Below are 24,197 nucleotides of genomic sequence, written 5' to 3'. Positions count from 1 at the left end.
CCCATCTCTACTTGATCCTCAACCTCTCAACAACCTTGATTCATCAACCTCCCACCTTCCCTTGTCAATCAACCAACCTTGTTTCATCTGTTTTTTTTCCCTTCCAATTTTAAGCAGCCCTTTACCTGTGGTAATCTCTCTTTCTCGGAAGCTACAAAGTCCGGGAATACCTTCAAATCCCACACACCTGTTAACCAACATCCGTACCAGTGCCATCTATCTATCTCCATCCAGGTTTGTGAGATGGCGTGCCCTTCCACAAGAAATTTTGATGACTGGCTGAGGGACTTGTCGCAATGGCGTGGGATGTGCCAGAGTTGGATTGGACAGGAGTGGGAGAATAAGTGTAACGACCCAGTCGAGTGGAAAGAGGGCGATATCCCTGGGTTCAACCCAGGCATCGTGTCAAGTCAGAAACAACTAGCCTCCCTCCGTGGCTGGAAAATTATGAACCCCCCTGAACACACTACTATTGAAGGACAAGTGGCTGTGAACATCAACCACCGCAACTGGAACCCCAAGAACGTCCGCCTATCAGATGCAGGTGTCATCTATGCCCTCTTGACTTTGCCCGCAGATTATCGCATCCGATACCTGACCTACGACTTTGATAACCGAGGCGATGTAAGAAAAGAACGAGTTCCCAGAGCACCCACTGTCGCCTTCTACCAGAACAATCAGCGGACTCTTGTCACATGGAAAGGTGTCTATATCTTCACAGGTGGGTACAATGATGCCGGGTGGTTGCTGGCCAACAATTACCCAGATGGACCACCATTTTTCCAGGCTGGTCTGGTAGTTGCATCGTCTCATGTAAAGACTTTTGATGCTCTAAATGTGCAGATGACCGAGTACGAGCCAAAAAAGGTCTTCATCCGTGATTCTAATTCCATGGAGAATCTATGGAAACGTGCCTATCGGCGGTACGGGATTCTACTCAGGGGTTGCAAGGATGTTTCGGGATACTGCCTTGTACTTGCAGGGCAGAACATATCTGGATACCAGAAGATGAGCCTTCTTTTTGGCTTCAATATCCTGATTGGTCCTGGCGCCGACGCCACCGACACCAATGAAGCAATCCAGCAGGACCAACGTCCTTCGACGGCTTGGAAGAACAAGCTGTTCCCAGATACAGAACTCAAAAGACAACCCAATGATTTCATCAATTTCATTGGAATCAGGTGGGGACATTTGCCGATTCGCACCCGCACAATTGAAACCAACACGACAGAAGCCATCACAGCCCCCCACAAGCGCAAAAGGCCAAACAGCGTTAATCAAACTCAAAGTTTCCTCCCATTCTCATCGCATTCATCGTCGGCCGGGAGTGAAGCCACAAATGAGAGAAGCCCGGACCGACCAGTTGACAATTTCGACAAGGTTTCTTTCAAGAGTCTTTGGGCTGAGCTAGCAGCTATTGAATCCCCTCCCAGGCACTGGGAGCTATTTACCGCAGTCGGTAAAATGGAGACCATGCATCAGAGGTGGCGTCGCAACTGTATGGCTGTTAAAATCATCCAACACAATGTCTCACCATCTGAAGCCACTGTTATCCGCGAGCTTATGCAAACTCTGAGTCCAAGGCTTGGTGTTTTGATTCTAGGCGTTGAGGTCGAGGAAGATCGCATTGCTCTTGAAAATGCCTTCAGTTACAACTCAGCCATGACCTCGTTTGAGCAGCAGGTTAACGCCCTTGGGGAGGGCCTCGTTAAACAGGCCTATATGAACTTTTACACCTACTTTCAGACTGTCGGTTTCCGCAGATACAAGATCCCACAGCCGCCCATCAAGTTAGAACAGCAAGAGGAAATCGACAGCGGGCTCCGCAGCCAAGACCCTCAACAGTACAACGAGGTCCAAAGGATGATCTTCTGGCGGTCATAGGCAAATTTCCCACACATCATCCAGCGTGTTCCAATTGTGAGTGGATGTCAGAACGAGGTGAACATCGAGGAGGAATCCTTTCCAACGCACGAAAAGTGAAAAAACCCTTTTTTTAGGACCAAGTGCTTTACAAGCCCTTAGTGGCTTGCCGTGTGTGATAATTTGGTACATATGTTAGTAGTGTGTTGTTTTGTAGAATATCATTGAATTCAACCCCTTCCACTAGTCCCGATAGCTATAAATGAATCGTAGTTTCTAGTCAAATACTTTCAGTATTGCACACATCGATATACTTTGTCACAATTAGACATCATAGAATAGTCGCATAGTATGAGAGCCGAGACCATGCTCGCGGAAGTTTTGAAACGAAAATATGAAATGCTTCTATTTTGTACACTTCTATAATCCCGAGATCAAGTGACAGTACCTTGTTATCTCTAATTGAGGACAAACAACAAAAGAAAAAGAGAAAAAGAAAGTAAATAGGAAGGTGATCCACTACGGTACTTTTCCTCATTGGAAGACGCGTTGTTGGGGTAATCTTGGCGTGCGTTTCTCCCCTTTTCGGAACGAACGCCTTCTACGACTTTTGCTTCGCATGGAGGGCGAAAACAGAATGGAAGGCAATCCATAGCTCACGGATATCTGTGTGGTCATGCATTCAATATTACCTTCCAAATGAAGTCCTCTCTGCGGCTTTCAAGTGTAGGTCCTCATTCATGATCGAATATATATATTCCGGCCGGTGTAGTACAGCTTTCTTCTTTTAAGATATTCTTCACTCAGAACTCGCAAGTCGGGCAAATCCTCTAGCAGACGATAATCCAAATCACATTTCTCGAAGTTGCATCCTAAATCATGTCCCAGGCTCTTGATCTATCCCTGTTGAAGGGGTCTCCCGAGGAAAGAGATACAGTTTCGGCAGCTCTACTAGCAACACTCAAAACACGTGGAGTGGCCAAGCTAAAGAATCATGGCCTTCCAGAAGATCTGATTGCCAAAATGTTTGAATATGTAAGTGGTTGGCTCAAACTAGAGGCTGTACCGCCACTGACTGTCTTTACAAGACCCGTCAATTCTTCTCTCTTTCACTAGAGGATAAGATGACCGCCAAACATCCACCTGAGGCAAACCCCAACCGTGGATACAGTTATGTCGGCCAGGAATCAATATCTTCCATCAGTGGCTACGATAAAGGGCTCCCTCAAGGGAAGTCTGTCCGGGACATCAAGGTGGGTGCTCTCTGCATGATCCGCCGTGAATATCCATTCTAACGAAGACAGGAAACCCTCGATATGGGATCCCCAAACGACGGCCTTGTCGACAACATTTGGATTGCCGACGAGAAACTCCCTGGCTTCCGCAAATTCATGGAGGATTTCTATGAAAGCTGCTTCAAGGTCGAGCTGGAGATCCTCGACGCATTGGCCACGGCCCTTGAGATTTCGGCATCAGATCTCAGACTACTGCACAACAAGGCTGAAAATGAATTTCGCCTGCTTCACTATCCAGCTGTGCCAGCATCTGCCCTTGAAGATGGAACCGCCACGCGCATTGCAGAGCATACCGATTTTGGCACGATCACCATGCTGTTTCAAGATTCCACTGGTGGTTTGCAGGTCGAAGACCAGCAAAATCTGGGAACCTTCCATGATGTAGTGTCAGGGGGAAAGTCGGAGATTATTCTGAACATCGGTGACTCGCTTCAGCGCCTGACCAACGATACATTCATGGCTGCTTGTCACCGGGTGACCTATCCACCCACTGTCAAAGTGAGTTCTGACGCGATGATCCCCGAGCGCTATTCTGTCGCCTATTTTGCGAAGCCGAACCGTATCGCTTCTTTGCTTCCCTTACAGAAGTTCACCACGCCTGCTACTCCGTGCAAATATGAGGATATTACGGCCTGGGACTACAATAACCTGCGAATCGCCAAGTTGTTTTCCTAAAAAGTTATTGGGTTAAGATACGAGGTCTAGTCATACATGTATTCATGTGCTCAAGTTTCTTCGAATGGAATACTGTCATCAAACCTCAACCATGGTAGTCAAATGCAATTTTGCAGAACAATTCATGTCTTTTTGAGCGAACCTGCGAGTGCGCATTGTAGGTGTAGCTGCAGAAATTGAGGGTTTCCTTGTTTTACGCCGAATCTGCTTATCTGGGGTTCAAAACAACGTTGGAAGATCACTATCAAGACTCAACGTTGATCCCCGAGAAGAGGGGGCAATACTCCAATAGGGCAAGAAGTTCCGAGCCCTTGATATTCAGTCTCTCAGCTCTAAATATTGATTCTTGCGACCCAGAAGGTTGTTAAATATAAATACAGACCATCATTTAATGATGGTTTAGAAAATGTACAAGCTATGCCATATAAAAATTAACACCTTGTCATTCCGTCGACCCAAGTAGTTGATGTCTGCAATATTGATATCGGAATCACATTCCCTTTTGGAATATGTCCTTAACGGAGACTCGGAGTTCTTTATCAGAACTACAACTTCACCAAAGCACAGTATTCATCAAGATGCAAGGAACCGTGCAGTTAACGTTTATTCATAGCAAAGAAGATATTCGATGGTTGAATGCGGGAAACGCGGCCAGGCACCGCCACTCGATCTTCACAGGTCCGCCTTTGGTTGCAACTCCTATCGGCTTATGCTAATAATGTTTGGCAGATGTCGAACGTCAAGACATGGCCCTCGAGATTGTCTCTTCTGTGCCCGATCGGAATCCCGACCAGGCACTTGCTGACCTAGAAAGGTTGGACTCAGACATCGGTTGCACGAAACCATTCTCGCTTGTTAGGGGACCTTTTGGTGCTTTCAGATTGCCAAAACCACTGCAGCTTGAACCATCACCTTCCGATAAGGACGAGCTGCCGCTGTCCCTCAGTGACTGTTTCGAGCAGCTTGAGGAACTGCCAACAGAGGAAGACTTTAACCGGACTGCGTTCAGTCTAGACGCCTTAGATGCTCTGAATGCAGAGTACAATGACGATTTGACGCTAGAAGGGCCGAGTCTAGAGCTGCTTCAGAGCATTATAACGAACTTCCACCAGCCGAGCCTACAAGCAGAGGTCAATCCCTATCTATCCGTGGGCAATGTCGAGGGGTGGAGTCTCCTATCTCATTATAAAGACCGAATCGTCCCGTTGATATCCCCCTTACGCCGCGGAAAAGAGACGCCCTGGATGAGCCTGGTAATACCATGTGCAATGTCAACTTTGGCAGACTTGATGCTGAATGGGTCTTCAAACCATGCACGGCTTGCCCTATTAAACGCCGTATGGAGCACAAGTGCCTTTCACTTAGGAAATAACTCAGTGGGTTTCCTTGAGCAATGGACAGTCTCAGGAGGGATCTACTTGGCACGGGCTCAATACCATTTCCAACGATGCATGGAAGAAAGCTGTATTTCGGCGACGAAGGCGAGCAAATACAAGGAGATTCTCATGGCAATGCTGAGTCTTTCAAATATTTTTGTATGACACCAATATGTATCCACTGTACACAGCTAATATCCTCCCCGATATAGATGATAAAAGGAGACCCGGAGATGCGCCGCGCCTATCTCATCCAAACAGAGAAACTCATTTGTGTCAAGGGACTCAGCCAACCGGCGCTGTCAGCCAGCAAAAGAGCATTGCACCACTGTTATGCTTATATGCGCATTATGGCTGAGACAACATGCATTGCTGATAGATTGAGCATCAATCTGACGGGCACGAGCGGTACCTTGAACAACAACACAACATATGGAGGAGACTTCCGTGTCTACCCCAATCTAATATTTTCGACAACCACAATGAGCATGGAAAAGGATCCAGGGATGGCCCAGCGTGACCTACATCTTGCGATACCCGGTCGATGGAGCTCAACGTTATTTCCCACGCTGTACGGAATCGATGAAATATTTCTCACGATACTGTCTCAAGTGATCCGCCTTGCCAACGAGCGAGATTTGTCAATGATGTCTGATGCAGCAGACAGTCGGCTCAGCCTGAAGGAATTTTGGATTCGAGCGAAGGGCCTGGAAAGGGCCATCGATCATCTGCTCTCGACTTCAAATACAAGCTGTGCTCAACCATATGATGGAGGCCTCCCAGTAGTCATGACTGTGACAGCTCAAGCGATGTACACGGCATTATCAATTTTCTTCCATCGCCGAATATACGAAATTGATCCTATAATGCTCCAGGGTAATGTCGCTGCAATTAGGGGCTACCTCATCCAGATTCAACAAGAGGAAGGTGGCCAGAAGGATAGTAACAATGCTGCGCTGATATGGCCTGCTTTTATCACTGCATGTGAGGCTGTTAGTCCAGAGTTACAAGTGTTCTTCTCGTCATGGTTTGATAATTGCGCTCGGACGACTGCCTTGGTTCATGCATCGGTGGCTAAAGGGATATTTGAGACAATATGGAACAAAAGGCGCGATGTGAGCTCATGTGGAGAAACGTATAGCTGGCCAGATATTTTGCGGGATGGGGATATCAAGTTTATGTGCATATGACAATTTACGAATAGTAAATGAGAAGTGAGAGAGAAACAAATTTGAATTGATAGAGTATAAGGCGGGGGTAGTGCTGGTCACCCCGAGGTCGAATTGCAAGCAACGATGACAAAGAGAGAGGTCATTCATAAATGAATGAGACAAAAGTGAAGGATCGTTGCTTGACTAATGAGGGGGTTCTCGCACTTTGACAGCGTGACCGGCCGCAACGACGCGGATAAAGTGATGGTAAAAGTTCCAGTACACTGATTGCAACTGGCCAGGCTTGGTCGCTTGAATTGCAGCGGAGAAACTGGTAAGACCTTCGAAGAAGCTGATCGCATTGTACACCGCAAACCAATCCTGATATGAGGTGACCGCCCAAGCAATCCGGAGCTGGCCAGAGAGACCTTTGTATTCCTTGTTCACGCTAGCATATTCTTTGAGCGGAACCTTGCCGCTGATGTCAGAGGGCAAACTTGGCAGATTGTGGGAGAGAATGTCGAACTCGTCATTTGACAGGGAGATTTCTTGCTTCAACTTTGGTTGCAGACTGAGAAGCTGGCGGCGGAGAGCGGCCTCATCATCGGGCGACAGGGAGAAGATCTCATTGAATTCGTTCGGAAGGGCTGGCAACATAAGAATGGAATTGGTGGGTTTGCTGAGCAGATCAGGCATGACAGCTGCAAGTTCCCCAGGCAGCTGGGGAAGCACAGCACGAAGAGCAGGAATGTGCTTGTCCTGGATGAATGTACTGACAAGGCAGGATGCGGCTCGATTGTTGGCAAAGGTGGAGTGTAGCTTGGCCAAAGTGATAATAGCCATGACCAGCCCAAGGTGCTCAGTGGGTGGGCGGTGCTCAGTAAGCTGCTTCCACAGGTCCGAATAACGTTGAGAGGCTTCAGGTATCATCCGGAGGCCCATGTTGAGAACGGAAATCTCCTGGCGGAGAGGGAGCTGGGTGAGGAGGCCTTTCTGGCCGGTGAGGCTGGCAGCCATGATGGTAGGTGATACAAGATGAACGAAGTCGTTTGATGTGGTGAATAGAGATGATATGGTACAGAGGATAGAATGAAAAGGAAGAACAAGATCAGAAGGCTGAGCTCAATAAATAGGTTGTCAGAACACATCAGATCAATCGCATCGTCACGGCGATGGCATTGTATACATACCTAGGTAGGTACCTTCCTGACGGCGAACAATCTGATCCCGAGGCCTCATTGGCCGGTGGCTTTGATCAATTGCCAGACGCGCGTAATGAATCGATCCTCATGGCTCATTGGCCGGCGAGTCTGATCTGGAAACGCAGGCCGCAAGATAGCTTGATGCATGCCATTCCATTCCAACGACTGATTGGCCAGTTGGACTCATTAAGCGCTCGCTGCGGTATGCATTGATATTATCCTATAGTAGACAGCGCCTGAAGTGCCAGTCCGACCTGGTAGACCGCGATCTCTGTGAGCTCTTCTATACAGTGCTGGAGTGCGGTCCGAAATTGGGCTGCAACCCGAGGAAGGATATTCATGCTGTGCTTCTATGAGTTCTTCCATATGGTGGTAGAGTACAATCTGAAATTGTGCCTCAGTCAGAGGAAGAATCGAAATTGTGTTCTTCCATTCTATCTGGCGCAGGATAGTGTGGTCCTAGAAGAAGACCCAGGCCCTGTTTCATGACTCAATGACAAGCCGCTCATTGATAGAGAAATATGACGGAAGCGATGCAGATATCTACCACAGATCGCAAAAACCAAGGTATCTGTTTATCCATGGCCGCCTAGGGAGACTATATTCTTGTCTAACATCAAGTTAGTAAAAGCACACCAGATAATGGATGATGAATTTATTGATCTCAGTTTATCAAAGATGGTTTGAGCCTCGTGATACTCACATGTATGGATGTAAATATGTTGGCCAAGTTGTGAGCCCTAAATGACTGTCGACTGGTGAAGATGGATGTAGAGGAGAAATAGAAGTTCCAAGGTTCGGACGAAAGCCAGGAGGCGCTAGTCCATATTGGGCTAGCGTTCCCGAAGCTACACACGTTTTCAAGCTGTTTTGACCGCCTGCCAAAAAGACTGGCAAAAAGACGAAGGCCGCAAACGCGACAGAATATTCTTCTTTAGAAATAATCTCATGTAGATATGTAGATATGTATATTTCTTGACTAGCTCCCCAATATTCCCGGGATGACCTCAGACCCATACTCTTACAATCTCCGCACGTATGTATCATGGCCTCTCTCATTAGGAATGTAGGGCGCCCGGAGTGAGCTCATTTATACTCAGTGAGCAAAAAGCTGCAGAAGAAATCGCGTAAACAACCCTGAAGGTATGTCCTACCCAGCCACTGATCGAATTTAAAATGTAAGTGGACCGAAAGGAGGGGGTGATGACCTTTCCAAACGGAAACATACATACATCAAGTGCCCGTATGGAGTATGTCGTACTACAATTCCGTTTACTTAGCCCCCTTGCCAACAGGTGGATATAGCTATCTAGAGAGTTAAGGTGGAGTATATACTTTGACTCTTGAATCCTTTATCTTTTTATATAGATATGCCTTACAAAGAATCCCTGATTTCAAGTTTTATAGTTTCACAATTACAAACCTGGGAACTCCACCAAGGCCCGGGCCCAGGCGAATTAAAATTAGTCAGATCATAGGGCCAGGCCCCTGGAGCTAGGTAGAAATTGTACTGTACACTAATTCAACATTTCTCATTTCTCATATACCCCGAATAACTTTATACGACATCTAGAAATGGCTGTTTTGTCAGCGCATCATAAATCGAGGGTCGAAGACCGGAACCCAGCGCGACTCGGCGGAATCCGCCAATGAATCATGGATACCTTCGTGAGGGACGTTATGGCTTTCCCCGCACGCCCCAGATTTTCCTCTGTATAGCCAATGATAAAGCGATGAAATACAAGTTCGCGTCATATTTTATGTTTTCCCATTAAACTAGCATAGCATAGAAGCCTGGCCGTAATCTACAAGCTGCTTAATACACACCCCGTCATTGGGTCCACAGCGTGTACCATTTAAACTGCGGGGGTCTCCCCTTTTCCAACGCTTTTCTTTCTCTTCATATTTCCCGGTTGATTCACCATAACAACTTTCATCATGAGTGAATGTCCTGTTGCGCACAAGAAAAGCAATGTTGCTGGAGGTGGCACTCGGTATGGTCCCTAGCTTTCCTGCGCTTCTACCTCGGCACATTCCATACACCCCCCTTGGCATCGCTATGATTCAAAATACTAATTTTATGCTCTAGCAACACTGACTGGTGGCCTAATGCCCTGAAGCTGGGTGTTCTCCGCCAGCATACTGATGCCACCAACCCTCACAGCAAGGACTTTGATTATGCCTCTGCTTTTAAGACCCTCGATTACTGGGGCCTCAAGAAAGACCTCCACGCCCTTATGACCGACTCTCAAGAGTTCTGGCCCGCTGACTTTGGTCATTATGGTGGCCTTTTTATTCGTATGGCCTGGCATAGCTCTGGAACATACAGAGTTTTCGATGGACGCGGTGGTGGTGGCCAAGGCCAGCAGCGTTTTGCACCTTTGAACTCTTGGCCCGATAACGTCTCCCTTGGTAAGTTTCGATTGGTAATTGAGGTGGTATTTATTTGTATCAAACTAACATATATCTTCTTTTTTCTTTTCAGATAAGGCTCGCCGACTACTTTGGCCCATCAAGCAGAAGGTGAGTACCGTACACTTATGTACTTCTAGTTTCCCCCGTACTAATTTTGGTACCTAGTACGGCACCAAAATCTCTTGGGCAGATCTTCTGCTTCTAACTGGCAACGTTGCCTTGGAATCTATGGGCTTCAAGACATTCGGATTTGCTGGAGGTCGTCCTGACGTCTGGGAAGCCGATGAGTCGGTGTACTGGGGAAGTGAGAACGTCTGGTTCACTAACGAGGCTCGTTACGAGGCCGAGACCGCCGAGGAGAAGGCCAAGCAGAGCGACATTAAGACTCGAGACCTCGAGGACCCGCTGGCCGCGGTCGTCATGGGTTTGATTTATGTCAACCCCGAAGGTCCTGATGGCAACCCCGACCCTGTCGCTGCTGCCAGAGATATCCGTATTACATTCGCTCGCATGGCTATGAATGACGAGGAGACCGTCGCCTTGATTGCTGGTGGTCACACTTTCGGAAAGACACACGGTGCTGCCCCTGCCGATAATGTCGGAGAGGAGCCCGAAGCTGCTGGCATTGAGTCACAGGGCCTAGGGTGGCACAGCAAGTACGGTTCCGGAGTAGGCCCCCACGCTATCACCAGTGGGCTGGAGGTGACCTGGACAAGTACTCCTACCAAGTGGAGTAACAACTTCTTGGAATATCTTTTCAAGTTCGACTGGGAGTTGACCAAGAGTCCCGCTGGTGCTAACCAGTGGGTCGCCAAGAATGCGGACGATATCGTCCCCGATGCCTTTGACTCAGGCAAGAAGCACAAGCCTAAGATGCTGACCACCGATCTCTCTCTGCGTTTCGATCCCGCTTACGAGAAGATCTCCCGTCGTTTCCTTGAGCACCCTGATGAGCTTGCCGATGCATTCTCCCGTGCGTGGTTCAAGCTGCTGCACCGTGACATGGGTCCTCGCGCTCGCTGGTTGGGTCCTGAGATCCCTAAGGAGGTCTCTCTCTGGGAGGATCCTATTCCTGCTCCCACATACGCTCAGATTGACAACGGCGACATCGTTGCCTTGAAGAACGAGATTCTCTCAACCGGTATCGAACCCACCAAGTTGATTGCCACTGCCTGGGCATCGGCTTCTACCTTCCGCGGTGGTGACAAGCGTGGAGGTGCCAACGGCGCCCACATCCGTCTCGCTCCCCAAAAGGACTGGGATGTCAACAACCCAGCCCAGTTGCAAGAGGTTCTCAGTCTGTTGGAGAACATTCAAAGCCGCTTCAACAGTGCCCAGAATGGCGAAAAGCGCGTCTCTGTCGCTGATCTGATCGTGCTTGCTGGATCTGCTGCTGTTGAAAGAGCCGCGGGTATCCCCGTTCCCTTCACCCCTGGCCGCAACGATGCCACTCAGGAACAAACAGATGTCGAGTCATTCGGCTGGCTCCGGCCCTTCGCCGATGGCTTCCGCAATTACGGCCACTCGACCCGCCGTGTCCGCACCGAGCAGCTCCTCGTCGACAAGGCACAGCAGCTCACCCTCTCCGCCCCTGAATTGACCGTTCTGGTTGGTGGTCTGCGTTCTCTGAACGCTAACTGGGATGGATCAAACCACGGTGTCTTCACCTCCCGCCCTGGCCAGCTGAGCAACGACTTCTTCGTCAACTTGCTCGACATGGGCATTGTGTGGAAGCCAACCGGTGATGACAGTGAGCAGTTCGAAGGTTTCGACCGCAAGACTGGCGCCAAGAAGTGGTCCGCTACCCGTGTTGACCTGATCTTCGGTCACCACGCTGAGCTCCGCGCTCTTTCTGAGCTGTACGGTAGCTCTGATGCCCTGGATAAGTTTAAGAAGGACTTTGTTTCTGCCTGGGCCAAGGTTATGAATTTGGACCGTTATGATATCCCCTATTTCCCGACCGGCCGTCCTCGCCTGTGAATAATTTGTCGATTACTATATGATATGTGATATTCTCGAGTGTTATTTAGCTGAATTATGAATCAACTCTGTATTTTCATTATGAGCATCATTCAAATATTGAATGATATTGGTCAAAGTCACGTTCCTCAAATTTCCCTTGGTCTCTAGCTACAAGTACGGGTACCAAGTGTGTCACACGCAGGACTTTGGTCGTATTTATCAATACTCTGCATGTCTGCATGTACAATCTATTTCTTTCTTCTTTCTTCTTTCTTTTTTTGAAGATATTATCTAATCGTACGGAGTAGATGATGTATATATAATCCATCTGTTAATCATGAAGATTTCCCATACAGATCAAGCAAAACAACAAGACTTCTACAAGGCCAATAAGTAGGGCCTAACGTAGGTTGCAGCAGCCCCCCGCTCAAATTCACACCCGGGGTCCTGGCCCCCCGGCACCCAAGTCCTTATGAAAGAGGGATGATAATTCCTACGTACCTAGGTAAAATTTCAATGGCAATAATAGCCAATAGGACTATAAAGTCCCCGGCACACTTTATCACCCATGGGCCGAGAGCGTGACTCCGAAGTTACTTAACTCACAAGATATATCAGATCCAAAAGGGGCAACCTGCATGCACAAACCTGCATATTCCATGAAAACCTGCAAATGTCCGCTATTTCCGGATTGTGCGAGTGCGAAAGTGACCGTGCCAGCTTGTTACACTTACTTTTCAAGTCCAGACTGCTGATGGTTCGATAGAGAATTTGTTTCTCGTTCCCACTCTTTCCTTAATCTTCTCTATATAATGGCTCTGAAAGTTCTCATTTGCGGCGGAGGTGTCGCAGGCCCGGCCCTCGCCTACTGGCTTGCCCGAATTGGTCACGAAGTCGTTGTCGTCGAACGTTTCCCGGCTCTGAGAGCTACAGGTGCCCAGATCGACCTCCGTGGTCAAGGGATTGAGGCTGTCAAACGCATGGGTCTCATCGACGCGGTTCGCGGAAAGCTCGTTGACGAGGCAGGCGTCTCCTTCATTGACGCCAAGGGCAATGTCAAGGCGACGATCCTCGCCAATAAGTCGGGCAAGGGTGCACAGTCTCTGACATCCGAGTATGAGATCATGCGTGGTGATCTTGTGCGCATATTCTACGAAGCAACAAAAGACAATGTCAAATATATCTTCGGCAGAACGGTGGATGGCTTCATGGAAAATGATCAAGGGGTAGTTGCCTACTTTTCCGACGGCTCTTCTGACACGTTTGACCTACTTGTTGGAGCTGACGGGCAGGGCTCACACATTCGAAGGAACATCCTACCCCCTGGCGCTCCAGATGCATATCACCAGCTCGGAATACACATGGCCTACTGGTTTGTACCATCTGTTGAAAGCGACAACAATATGTGCAAGTCGTATATATGTCCCGGTGGTCGATTGATTATGACCAGAAGCCATAACAAAACCGAAACCCAGGTCTACTTCATGCTTACATCTGATTCCGAGGAACTACGGAATATCCCGAAAGGTTCGGTCGGGCAGCAAAAGCATTTTTGGGCCGAAAAGTTTCGCGATGCAGGGTGGCAGGCCGATCGTTTTATCAAAGGGATGGACACTACAGAGAACTGGTTCTGTCAGAATGCCGTCCAAATCAAGACAGATACCTGGCACTCCGGTCGGGTCGTCCTTCTCGGTGATGCGGCACACTGTCCTTCTCCCTTGACTGGCATGGGGACAAGTACCAGTCTAGCTGGGGCATATGTCCTGGCCGGAGAGCTTGCTCGCAGTGAAGATCTATCCCATGCGTTCCAAAAGTACTCACAGATCATGCGACCATTCATCGACGAGGTTCAGCAGTTCAACATTGGGTGGATCCGATTGGCAGTCCCGAAATCGCAGTGGGCGATTTCTCTTGTTCATCTGATCATAGGAGTGGCTTGCTTTCTTCGCATACCGCAGCTCATATCACGATTTTCAGGTGAAGGGGATGGAGACTGGAAACTCCCTGATTATCCGGAATTAAACGTTGAACACATTGATCTTTGATCGGCAAGAAATTCAATAAGAATTAGGAGAATCAGGAGATGAGATTTGATGCAACACAAAATTTTAAATTACATGTCCAAGAAGGGGTACATGGCTTAGCGGATTTCAATTTATTAATATATGCTTCTCATACCATCGCATGGTAGCATTCAGCGTTTGAGCTTTTCGATAAGCTCGATGTACATGTCACCCTTCGTCAACCTGGATATGTACAACATATATCGAAGCGGTGAATCTATACTTTTTCTTATAATTCAGTACGGAATACTCCGTAGCTCTGGAGTAGACACAGGGTGCGCTTTGACCCATGTCCAACGGATGCCAAGCCTCAACATCAACGTTATTTCCTTCCCTTTCTCCTCTTTCTTTCAACTCCGTACTCCATATATCTTCAGCTCAATCATGATTCATTATTACCAATGCCCGAATTCATCTATGCGAGGTCTAGACTCCTATCACGGAGCGCCACTAGCGAAAAAATGTGATCAGTGCACAAATTCTGCCTGGGTTTCTTTGTTTGAGATCCCGAGGATCCCTGTTTGGCGCACCGATAGCCTCTCGACATTCGACCTTTCGTTTGCTGTGTCCAATAAGCTCCTCAACCAATATGATTAAGGGGGAGGGGAAACCGGGATTCTCATATTCCGATATATTATTGCCACCAATAGTCAATTTGGAATTCCTACGGAGTACTAATGAACCGGAACAACTGCCCCAGATCCCCGTGTGCTAGCATCATAGACCGCAATTGCTGCATCTTCTCTCATTTATGCGACAGGGCATGAATTGTCTGTGGCATGATCCACCCTCGAAACCCACAGTCAACCTTATCCCGTCCCACCCTGTGCCCTAAGATGAGGCGCTCAAAGCAAGTCTCCAGTATCATACGGAGTAGTATCAGTCAGCTAGGTTGGACTAGCGTCCGAGGTGTGATCAATATATCCTTGCCTTTTCCTACCGCCTGATTTATCCCCATGGTCCAACCCATTCACACGCTATGGATACCCCGATAAGCCACCTCCCTCCGGAGGTGAGCGCCATTTTCAATGCCAACTTGATGATCGTCGAGGTCGTGGCTATGTTCGGCATCGCCGTGTGGAATGCACTGGAAGTATTGATTGCTATATTCGAGAAGTTCCAAAAGTATCGTGGGCTATACTTCTGGAGCATGCAAATTGCTGCCTGTGGGATCTTGATACATGGTATACCGGCGTCAGTTCGCTATACCAACCGAATCTCTTCCTATTCCGTGGCAATCCCGTTCGTCGTGGGCTGGATCTGTATGGTAACTGGGCAAGCGGTAGTGCTGTATTCAAGACTGCACCTCGTTATGACCGACATCCGCCATGTAAGATGGGTACGATGGATGATCATAGCCAATATTTTCATTCTCCACATTCCCATGGCAGCCCTGTTCTTTATCAACTTTCGTGGGATACCGCTCGGCCACGCTCCCAAAATATATGACCGTTTTCAGGCAACCGGATTCGCCATCCAAGACACCTTATTGTGTGCCATCTACGTCTGCGAGGCACTCCGAGCGCTCAAACCTGTCTTCGAATCCAAAGGGGCCCAAGGGCGAAGAATTATCTACCGAATCCTCTTCGTTAATGTCATCGGCATCTCGCTCAACATATTCATCATTATCGCCGAGTACAGATTGCACTACTTAGTTGTCAGCTTCAGGACACTCGTCTACAGTATCAAGCTGAAACTCGAATTTCACGCCCTTACACAGCTCCGCGAGCTCACAAGCACCTACTCATGCTCTTTTTGCCAAGGGGCTAATGGCAACACTTGTGGTTCAAACGACATCAATATCTTCGACATGCTCGCAAATCATCCCTCGTCGCAGGATATTGAGGCGCAAACTGGTACCGGTCGTGCAAGGCCCGTGAGCCCGGCACCACATTCAGCGCGCAGCGGTACATACGATTTTCACGAGGCTCTGCGCGAGACAATGTCGACTGTGAACTCTGTTGAGTCACAGGAAAGTAGTCGGCATCGGATGTACTCGTCGGACGCGCAGCCGACAGTTGAAATGACGTTTATCGAGCGCTCCAATTAAGAGCAGGTGTTGGTAGCTTATGAGGGACATTATTTTGCATGCATGATTGTACATACTACTACAAGATGAATTTCGACTGGGAATAGTCGAATCATCACTGGGCGGCCACCTTTTTTTGCTTTATACCCTTGTCGCTATAGACATGTTTGTTGTTACGTTGATCTGTATTAATTTCTGTGCTTTGAAAAGTTTGCATGCATTCATATATTACATCGATTGAATTGCTACCTAACGTCCATCTTCTTCTCTTGAAATAACTTTAAATTGTAGAACAGAGAACTACATGGTTACATGGCAACAAAAGAATAGCGTGAAGGTGAATAGGATATTTGTACGGAGTATATTTTCCCAAATGAAGTCACAAAACACTAAAGACCTATAGTTAGGGGTAACACGTGTGCTGGCCCCTGCGCATGCACAAGGAAAAAATATTATCTACATGTACTCCGTGCTCCGTGCTCCGTGCTCCGTGCTCCGTGCTCCGTACAAATATAACAAAGAGACTCGTCACATTCATCAAAGCTATGACCGCTTCATGAATGCCCGACAGGGGATTGTTCAAAAGAGGGGGGCAATGATTTCAGCGCTTACTCAACTTCAGAAATTTGGTCTAAGATGAGAACAAAAACAAATGAATGAACTGCGAGATTAAATGACCGGTGTTGACGACTCAATGGCCAAACGCACACGGATGGCTGGTTCCCTTTGTCTTTGGGCTACCAAACCGTTTAGCGGGAGGCAAACCATCCGCCAATATCCTATTCGCCAAATTTGTACCCCGTAGGCAGTTTCAACTTAAGCCACTGGGTTTGTTAGTCTAGACAGCAGGGCATTTAACATCACGAATATAGTAGGCTTTACTACTGAGCTATTCAAGCCTGTGTCGATGTAGTTTTCTTGTTCCTCATCCCTCGCCTGCAACTTGTAAAGACACAGACGGTAAAGATAGTTGCACGGTAATTGTGGATTGCTTTGTTCAACTTCGCCACTTTCTAGGTCTTGGATATATCCAAACCACAGAACCACCAGTGGGATCGACCGAGACGATTGATAAAATAGGGAAGACCCAGTCGGCTGCATGAAGCCCCGTGGTAGATCATCGTGTATAAGCGGGTGGGGGCCGTGAACACCATTTCGCTAACTCCGATGACCTCAGTCGAGTGGAAATTGCAATACTCTGCTCATATGTCCGCTGAAGAACCAGGTGATTATTGTAGGTATGTAGGTATGCTAGATATGAATCATGATAGTGACAGGAGGGATAACTACTCTATTCCCTGGGTATGACTTGGAAATGGCTATATTTTGCTTCTGAAACTCGCTAGCTGAACAACATTATATTGACATGACCTCACTTCCCCATCTAAAGAAGATACCGGAAACTGTCAATCTCACGATCGGTCTTGTTAGATAGCTCATCCTGTAACTCAGCCCCCACGGTAATCTGCTCAGACGAACCATACAACCTGTCGCGTCGACGGTTTTCCCACGTGTAGTAAGAGTATAAGCACAGAAGGAAGAAAAGGCTCAAAATCAAACCTGACATAGAAGCCTTAATGCCAGTCTATAGTAAATGATCACGGCGTTAGTTTCGTATTTTGCGATAGAGATAGAGATCCCAGCAGGTATAAATGGCTACTTACTGGGTACGATGGCTCCTCCGAGGCCAAGAAAAATTGAGGGCCAACAATATTTCCAACGCAGTATGCGATGAAAAGCAACGAACTCACGACGCTCTTCTTCGAGAATCCGGCCACATTAGATGTAACAATACTCAAGGAGATAGGGAGGTTGATCGCGTAGACGACAGCTAACGTCAACCCAGTCATTTTCCCAGCTTGATCGTCGGGGTTAAGCTTCCAGATGAGGATGAGTCCCACAATAGAAGTGATCGTGTTGAAACACATTCCTAATATACGGGAGGATGGAATAAAGGTCGCGGCGATGGAGGTAATCAGCAAAAACACGATCTGGGCAGCGCCCTGAGGCATTTGCATAATAAGGGCCTTAAGATCAGTGAACCCGAACCCAGCGGTGATAATTGACGTAAACTAAAACAAATTAGCTTTGAGCGCTCGGGACAAGAAAGTAGAAACTCACGCTAGTAAGACCACCGTTGGCCAGGTTCGAGGCGAAAGAGTTGAGAACCAAAAGCCACGTCTGGGGATCTTTGATGGCTTGAAGTGCCTGTGACCACTTGAACACGCCGGTGTCCATGACTCCAGTTTTGTTCTTTAGCGTGCGCTGAATAGCAATAGCACGCTCATTGGGCTTCAAAAATATCGCCTTAGCAGGCGAGTCCGGCAGCAAGGCAAATAACACAAGCCCATAAGTTGAAGTGATGGTGCCGAGAATAAGGAACAAGAGTTTCCAGTGGGCAATGACCGTCGTGTTAATAGTTCCAATACCGTAGGCAATCACTCCACCAAGGAGGACAGCAATGCAGTTTCCAAAGAACCAGGCAGATTGTCTGGAGCTTGTTAGTGAGTGCTAGGTCCACCCCGATTTGGATGACTTACCGTAGAGGCTGCTCCTCACGTTTATAAAACATTCCCGTGAGCAAGGTGAATCCTGGGGCAATTGCCGCCTCGCCTACGCCTAAGAAGAAACGCACGGCCATAAGTCCACTCCAACTGGAGCACGCAGCATGACACATTAGGACCCCACCCCAAAGGAAACTTGTAAAGTCAGTCTCATCGTTGGTGCCAATGATCCTCCAATGGGGAAAACCTACACTGAAACCGAGATATATTTCCCAATGGGAAGTCGGACCATAATATATGAACTAGGCCTATTGTCGGATCAGTATTCGTGGTGAGATATAGGGGTATAGAGTAGTTGAATACATACCAACTCCAGGCAAAGTAACCAAAATAGAAGACCGCAGATGCCCATGAATATTCTGCTCCTTTCAAGTTCTATAACTTTCTGTCAGCATATCTGCATCTACTAACATCTATATGGGAATAAATACCAAATCTTGTCGTAAACCAAACAGTGTCGACTGACTCAGAGCGAGCTTGTCGAGGAATTGGAGGAAATATGCGACTCCCATCAACGGGACCAGACTTTCTTTGATCAGATACATACGCACACATAGGTATAATCCGCCAGAAAACTCACATAAGATCGAGTTTCCATAACACCTTCCGCTCCTCCTGAGTCGTTGGTTGGATAGCGAGCACTTGGCCAAGATCGAGGTCCCGGCCAAATGACTCACCCCCTTCCTTCATATCCTTCTCATCTAGGTTGGTCTCGTGAGATTGCATCGCGAAGATTAAACAAAGGCAATTCCACTAAATGAGACACATTCAGTGCCTTCTTATTCAAAACCCCACGGTAGCCGGTATCGCTCTCGACTTCTTCGCCACAAAGTCTGCTGAACAAAGTTCGCTTGCACTTACTAGTCCTATGCCCGGTGGTTTTCCGTGGTGGGCCCTAGACCATGATTCAAGGGGAATCTCGAATGGCTCAACCAATTAAAATGTATGTTTTAGTTTTAAGATTATCAATAGAATTTCCCCGCGATGCTAATGCCGGAGAACAGGCGAGCTGCTAATCGCTCGGCACCCCACTTCCCATGATTCGGGTGTCAGTCAATTAAAATCCGGGGATTGCATGTCAGCACGAAGCCTATCTCGGGGGCCCATCCACTTCCCCCTCAGCGGATGCTAACCACGGCAATTGAGTCCATTGTCGATGATCGGCATCTGGTATTGGGGCCCAAGTGATGTGGTTATCTATGATCATGGGGCGTTCGAGATACGCTACAAATGCCGCTCTATTACGCGACAATTGTTAATCCTCTTCGTACTGATAGGGAAAGTTCTAAGGCTGTTAATGACGACGTGTCATACACTTGCACAATTTCGAAAGGAGAGTACGCTTTAATTCAGTCTAGTATTCACAATTCTAAGCCATTCTCAAAGTCCGACTTGATGGCAGTGGCGAAACTTTCATCGACTAATGCGCGGCACGCCACCACAGCCATTCCCGCTGCACAGTGCAAACTACGCTTGAACCCATCCTCAGATCCAGCTCCGGCAGTAAATTGTGGCGTGTGGTTGACACCATCAGCGTGAATATAGAATCCACCGTGGAAGCCGGGTACTTCATATGAGACGTTGCCTATATCGGAGTGAACAGTCAGTCTTTGGCTGCACCGTAATGAACTTCAACACTCACCCATATCAGTTGATCCTCCGCTAAGACCTCCTACCTGCCCTGCGGCATCAAAGATAGTGCTGTGACCCATGGCATTCATGGCAGAGACGTAGCTGTCACAGATAGGCTTGTTGATCTTCATATCCTTATATGACGCCTCCCTAGAAAATGCGTCAGTCAAGTGTATCGAAATAAAACATCGCCAATTATCCTACCATTCGTATTCCACCGTGCAGCCAGTAGCAGTCGCGGCAGCCTCAAAGCATTTGAGCACTTTCTCAGTCAATGGCTTGAGTGTCTTTGCAGTCTCCGATCGCATATAGTATTCAACCGTTGTAGAGGCAGGAATAACATTCGGTCTCTCTCCACCTCGTGAAATAACCCCGTGAATCTTTTGCGTCGGCAAGATCTGCTGTCGCAGCATTGAAATGTTCACATACGCAGATACCACAGCATCTAGAGCATTGATACCCTCCCACGGAGCAGCAGAAGCATGTGCCGGTTTGCCAGTGAACGTCACCTGAACCTTGTCATTTGCGAGATACATGCCGGCGCAGGAACTCGAGCTAATAAGATCGGGCACGCCGGACAGCACCGGGAATGGATGAACCATGAAGCATGCGTCCACATCTTTGTATGCGCCCGCGTCGATGAGCAGGAGCTTTCCACCACCACCCTCCTCGGCAGGAGTCCCCAGCAGCCGAACTGAATACCCAACCCCATCCGAGTACAGAACATCCATTGCTTCGCAGGTGGCTAGAAAGGCCGCGATCGAACTTGTAGCAATCAAATTGTGTCCACATGCATGTCCCATGCCTGGAAGGGCATCGTACTCTGCGTTGAAAGCCATAGTACGACCGCCCTCACCGCGCTTATAGATCACCTCAAGCGCCGTCTCAATGCCATAAGCCTTTCTATTAACCTGGTATCCAGCCCCAAGCGACTCAAAAAACTGGCAGATATTATCGTGGGCGTTGTACTCCTTGAATGCCAACTCGGGATTGGACCAGATCTAGCAAACGTTAATAAAGTCACAATGTAATTGCCAAATATGATACACACCTTCTGGTTGATCTCACTGAGCTTGGACTCATACTTATCCAAAGCCCCTGAGACATTGTGGATGATCTCTGCTTGTCCCTGTACTGGTAACATCGTGTCGAACCGTCGCCAAAAAAAATCCGAATTGTTCACAAGTGCTGAGACTGGGCAATGCAACCTTAAAAGGCAAAGAAGCAAAAAGAAAACGGCCAAGAAATGAACCGATTGCCGAATATCACCTCCGCACGAAGATAAGACATCAAGAGACATCCCAAGTGGGGGCGCGCGGGGGTTGCTAAGAGGATTCCGCAGTGGAGAAGCGAAGCACGTCCATTCATCAGTCTCATTCTATTATGCAATCTACACTCCAGTGCTCACTAAGATCCGGAATACCCAGACCCGGTAAACAGACTTGCCGAATGGGCCTGGATAGGTCTCTGATCCAAAAAGATGCGCATTTCAACGATCTGCAGATCCGACTCATCGCGGCCTTCCAGGTCGAGGACGTTGAACTCACGGACTCGGACTGCGAACTGGTCAGGGTCCTCTTTGAATGTTGTTTCGGATGTTGCTTCAAACATGACCGTGCGCTTCATTTGTATGTTCCCTGCTAGCGGGGCATAGAGCTGGCCCCTTTGTGCGGTTTCTTCATTTGGAGCAGTCCTATTGTACGATGTCTGGACGGGGCCTATGTCCCTCCCGAGATCTATATCCCAGGCGAGATGAACTTGATGGTGGAATTTGCAGATGTGACGGCTGCGCACTTCGAGGAGAGGAACTGCTTGGCTTGCGGCTGTTGGTGGATCGCTACCGATGAGGATCGGAGCGCTGGGTGTGAAGAAAGGGCTGATGGGATTTTCAGCAGGTGTGAGGGAGTCTAGTGCTGGTAGGAATCGTTGGAGAAATTTAAGACCTGGTGATGCTGTGGTAGGGATGGCCTCGTAGGGACCATGGTGGATCGAGACGGCGCTTTCCATGCTGCATTGACTACGGGAGAAACACACTTTTGGATTGAAATTATTTCCAATTGATTTTGATGTCTGATGGTATGTCATGGCGACGTAATATTGTCATTCAAGTAGTTACATCATGAGGCTGAAATCAACAAATCGTGGGCGTCGATAGACGGAATTAAATTATTATGGCCAATGTAAATCTGGCCCATATGAACAACGCAGTCCTATGGTGGACCTGGCGGTATTTTACATAGTGGTTTGATTGACCACAATGGTATTTTGTACAGTCAGCAGGAATTGACAGCAAGGCTGTTCGAATCTCGCGCTGGGATGTAGGGTGTCGTTGTTGACGCACCGAAGGAGCTGCGCAAACTTTTCCTCGCGCGAGCGAAATGAAACCAGGGATTTGGATTTCAATGAGCGGGAATTTGGGTGTTTTGAAGACTTGTTGAGGTGATCTTCTTGTGAAGAGTAGACGAAGCAGAATGTAAAACGCAATCCACTAGTCCTGAAACTCTTTGCCATTTTGAAGCTCCGGACGAGATCGAGAGTTGGCTGGTTGTCGAAGGATTATTGAGACCTTGGTCTAAGTTGATAGAAACATTCATGATCACCAGTCCGACCTCAAGATGGATGCACGCTGTCGTCAGTTGACCGGGTAGATGGACGAATTCTGCGCTCAGAACTCGGCAAACTCTCCATGGACAATGTATTCCACCCTCTCCGTCCCCCTGGTCGTAATTCCCGTGGGGCTGCATGAGTGATATCCGATGTAATCTGGGAAGGGTCCACGAAGACAGGGTATTCTTCGTGTTCTAAGGAAGTGGGTTGCGATCGATGACTTTGCACAAGATCGACTAGTTTGCCGAGCACACCGAACTCGAGCTTCAACTTGATACTGTAGACCATGGCCTTCAATGTGGTCTGCAGCGAGTAAAGCCCAATGTATTCCACAAGGAGTAAACACACATCAAGCAATATGATGACGAAATTGATGGCCAGCAACTCGTACATGATTCTAGACCGCCGTTGGTCCTTGTCTGGCATCATTCTCAGTAGCTTCACGGTCTCGACAATGTAAATTCCTGAAATGACCATCTCTTGAGTACAGAACCAGGCCAGTTGCATCCGCTCCATAACATTGTATCCGCGAATCATTGACGGCATTGCAACGTATGCGGCACAGAAGGTCAGAACGGTAGTTGGCACCAAAAGAATGATCGCGTCGATGATAATCAGCCAAAGAACAAATCGAAGCACTTTGTTGTTATTGACCACCAAATGAAGGCGAGAGTATAGGACCAGCGATTGGCCCGGGACCATGACGTAGAAGCCAATAGTGGATAGAGTCAAAGAGAACCATAATGGCGCTAGAGTAAAAAACCCCAGCAGGTAGCCAATAGCGTGAGGGACCACCCCGGCGATGACCGAGAGCAGAAGCGTCCAAAAGTAGAGTCCACGATAATGAGTAAAAGTCAAAAATAACAATATTAACAATTCGATGGCGTTGTATAATGCGATGGATGTGAAGACAATCATCAAGGTACGCACTGCCACATTGTTGTCATGGTACCCATGCATCCCGTCGGGAGCTTGGGATAGGTTTGTCATGGTGGCCGACTCAACTAGCCTGGCTAGAAGGATGTATATTCAATGTTGGTATTGGAAAGACCGTAGGGAGGATGATTCATGCCCCGCTTAGTGAGAACCCCGGTACACTTTGCTTCAATTGTACCAGCTCCGTAGCCATGATAGTTGTGCTAGTCCCAGTAAATCATTTGCGCCAATGGTGTTTGTGCCGATTCGAAGGTATCGAGGTTTTGGTTTTCGCTAATCGGACAAAATTGGGAGGGGTTTCGGGAGTGGATTGAGATCGGTGGGAGGATCTGATCGCAAGTTCGTTTGCCGAAGAATGCGGATGCAACTTTCGGAGTTCTGAGGATGAAGTCAAGAACTCGAGGCAGATCAGGAACTCAAGGCAGGG

General features: G+C 48.0%; 10 protein-coding genes across 10 annotated transcripts; 6 read left to right on the top strand and 4 right to left on the bottom strand.

Annotated features, from left to right (window-relative positions):
• Positions 1 to 243: 243 nt before the first annotated feature.
• On the top strand, positions 244 to 1,884 carry PEX2_080120 (uncharacterized protein; the record flags this gene model as incomplete). Its single annotated transcript, XM_016745282.1, has 1 exon — positions 244 to 1,884. The coding sequence occupies one exon, from the start codon at positions 244 to 246 to the stop codon at positions 1,882 to 1,884; it is 1,641 nt and encodes a 546-aa protein (XP_016598200.1).
• An 858-nt stretch (positions 1,885 to 2,742) lies between these two features.
• Positions 2,743 to 3,833, top strand: PEX2_080110 (isopenicillin N synthase family dioxygenase; the record flags this gene model as incomplete). The annotated part of the gene is made up of 3 exons (XM_016745281.1): positions 2,743 to 2,898; positions 2,952 to 3,116; positions 3,168 to 3,833. The coding sequence occupies 3 exons, from the start codon at positions 2,743 to 2,745 to the stop codon at positions 3,831 to 3,833; spliced, it is 987 nt and encodes a 328-aa protein (XP_016598199.1).
• Positions 3,834 to 4,411: 578 nt separating this feature from the next.
• On the top strand, positions 4,412 to 6,399 carry PEX2_080100 (fungal specific transcription factor domain-containing protein; the record flags this gene model as incomplete). Its single annotated transcript, XM_016745280.1, has 3 exons — positions 4,412 to 4,511; positions 4,563 to 5,368; positions 5,422 to 6,399. The coding sequence occupies 3 exons, from the start codon at positions 4,412 to 4,414 to the stop codon at positions 6,397 to 6,399; spliced, it is 1,884 nt and encodes a 627-aa protein (XP_016598198.1).
• Positions 6,400 to 6,564: 165 nt separating this feature from the next.
• Positions 6,565 to 7,377, bottom strand: PEX2_080090 (uncharacterized protein; the record flags this gene model as incomplete). Its single annotated transcript, XM_016745279.1, has 1 exon — positions 6,565 to 7,377. The coding sequence occupies one exon, from the start codon at positions 7,375 to 7,377 to the stop codon at positions 6,565 to 6,567; it is 813 nt and encodes a 270-aa protein (XP_016598197.1).
• Positions 7,378 to 9,500: 2,123 nt separating this feature from the next.
• On the top strand, positions 9,501 to 11,957 carry cat2 (bifunctional catalase-peroxidase Cat2; the record flags this gene model as incomplete). The annotated part of the gene is made up of 4 exons (XM_016745278.1): positions 9,501 to 9,556; positions 9,652 to 9,974; positions 10,048 to 10,085; positions 10,143 to 11,957. The coding sequence occupies 4 exons, from the start codon at positions 9,501 to 9,503 to the stop codon at positions 11,955 to 11,957; spliced, it is 2,232 nt and encodes a 743-aa protein (XP_016598196.1).
• A 794-nt stretch (positions 11,958 to 12,751) lies between these two features.
• Positions 12,752 to 13,984, top strand: PEX2_080070 (Monooxygenase, FAD-binding; the record flags this gene model as incomplete). The annotated part of the gene is made up of 1 exon (XM_016745277.1): positions 12,752 to 13,984. One exon carries the CDS (start codon positions 12,752 to 12,754, stop codon positions 13,982 to 13,984), a length of 1,233 nt encoding a protein of 410 aa, XP_016598195.1.
• Positions 13,985 to 14,981: 997 nt separating this feature from the next.
• PEX2_080060 (uncharacterized protein) lies at positions 14,982 to 16,052 on the top strand (the record flags this gene model as incomplete). Its single annotated transcript, XM_016745276.1, has 1 exon — positions 14,982 to 16,052. One exon carries the CDS (start codon positions 14,982 to 14,984, stop codon positions 16,050 to 16,052), a length of 1,071 nt encoding a protein of 356 aa, XP_016598194.1.
• Positions 16,053 to 17,415: 1,363 nt separating this feature from the next.
• Positions 17,416 to 19,321, bottom strand: PEX2_080050 (Major facilitator superfamily domain, general substrate transporter; the record flags this gene model as incomplete). Its single annotated transcript, XM_016745275.1, has 8 exons — positions 17,416 to 17,616; positions 17,696 to 18,103; positions 18,153 to 18,522; positions 18,572 to 18,730; positions 18,787 to 18,843; positions 18,903 to 18,970; positions 19,027 to 19,120; positions 19,176 to 19,321. The coding sequence occupies 8 exons, from the start codon at positions 19,319 to 19,321 to the stop codon at positions 17,416 to 17,418; spliced, it is 1,503 nt and encodes a 500-aa protein (XP_016598193.1).
• A 635-nt stretch (positions 19,322 to 19,956) lies between these two features.
• PEX2_080040 (uncharacterized protein) lies at positions 19,957 to 22,234 on the bottom strand (the record flags this gene model as incomplete). The annotated part of the gene is made up of 5 exons (XM_016745274.1): positions 19,957 to 20,180; positions 20,238 to 20,377; positions 20,432 to 21,228; positions 21,279 to 21,361; positions 21,670 to 22,234. 5 exons carry the CDS (start codon positions 22,232 to 22,234, stop codon positions 19,957 to 19,959), a joined length of 1,809 nt encoding a protein of 602 aa, XP_016598192.1.
• A 603-nt stretch (positions 22,235 to 22,837) lies between these two features.
• On the bottom strand, positions 22,838 to 23,824 carry PEX2_080030 (uncharacterized protein; the record flags this gene model as incomplete). The annotated part of the gene is made up of 1 exon (XM_016745273.1): positions 22,838 to 23,824. One exon carries the CDS (start codon positions 23,822 to 23,824, stop codon positions 22,838 to 22,840), a length of 987 nt encoding a protein of 328 aa, XP_016598191.1.
• Positions 23,825 to 24,197: the final 373 nt, after the last annotated feature.

Source organism: Penicillium expansum, assembly GCF_000769745.1.
Source record: "Penicillium expansum strain MD-8 chromosome Unknown contig268, whole genome shotgun sequence".
Classification (NCBI taxonomy): Eukaryota; Fungi; Ascomycota; class Eurotiomycetes; order Eurotiales; family Aspergillaceae; genus Penicillium; species Penicillium expansum.
This window is presented reverse-complemented; position numbering and strand designations above follow the sequence as displayed.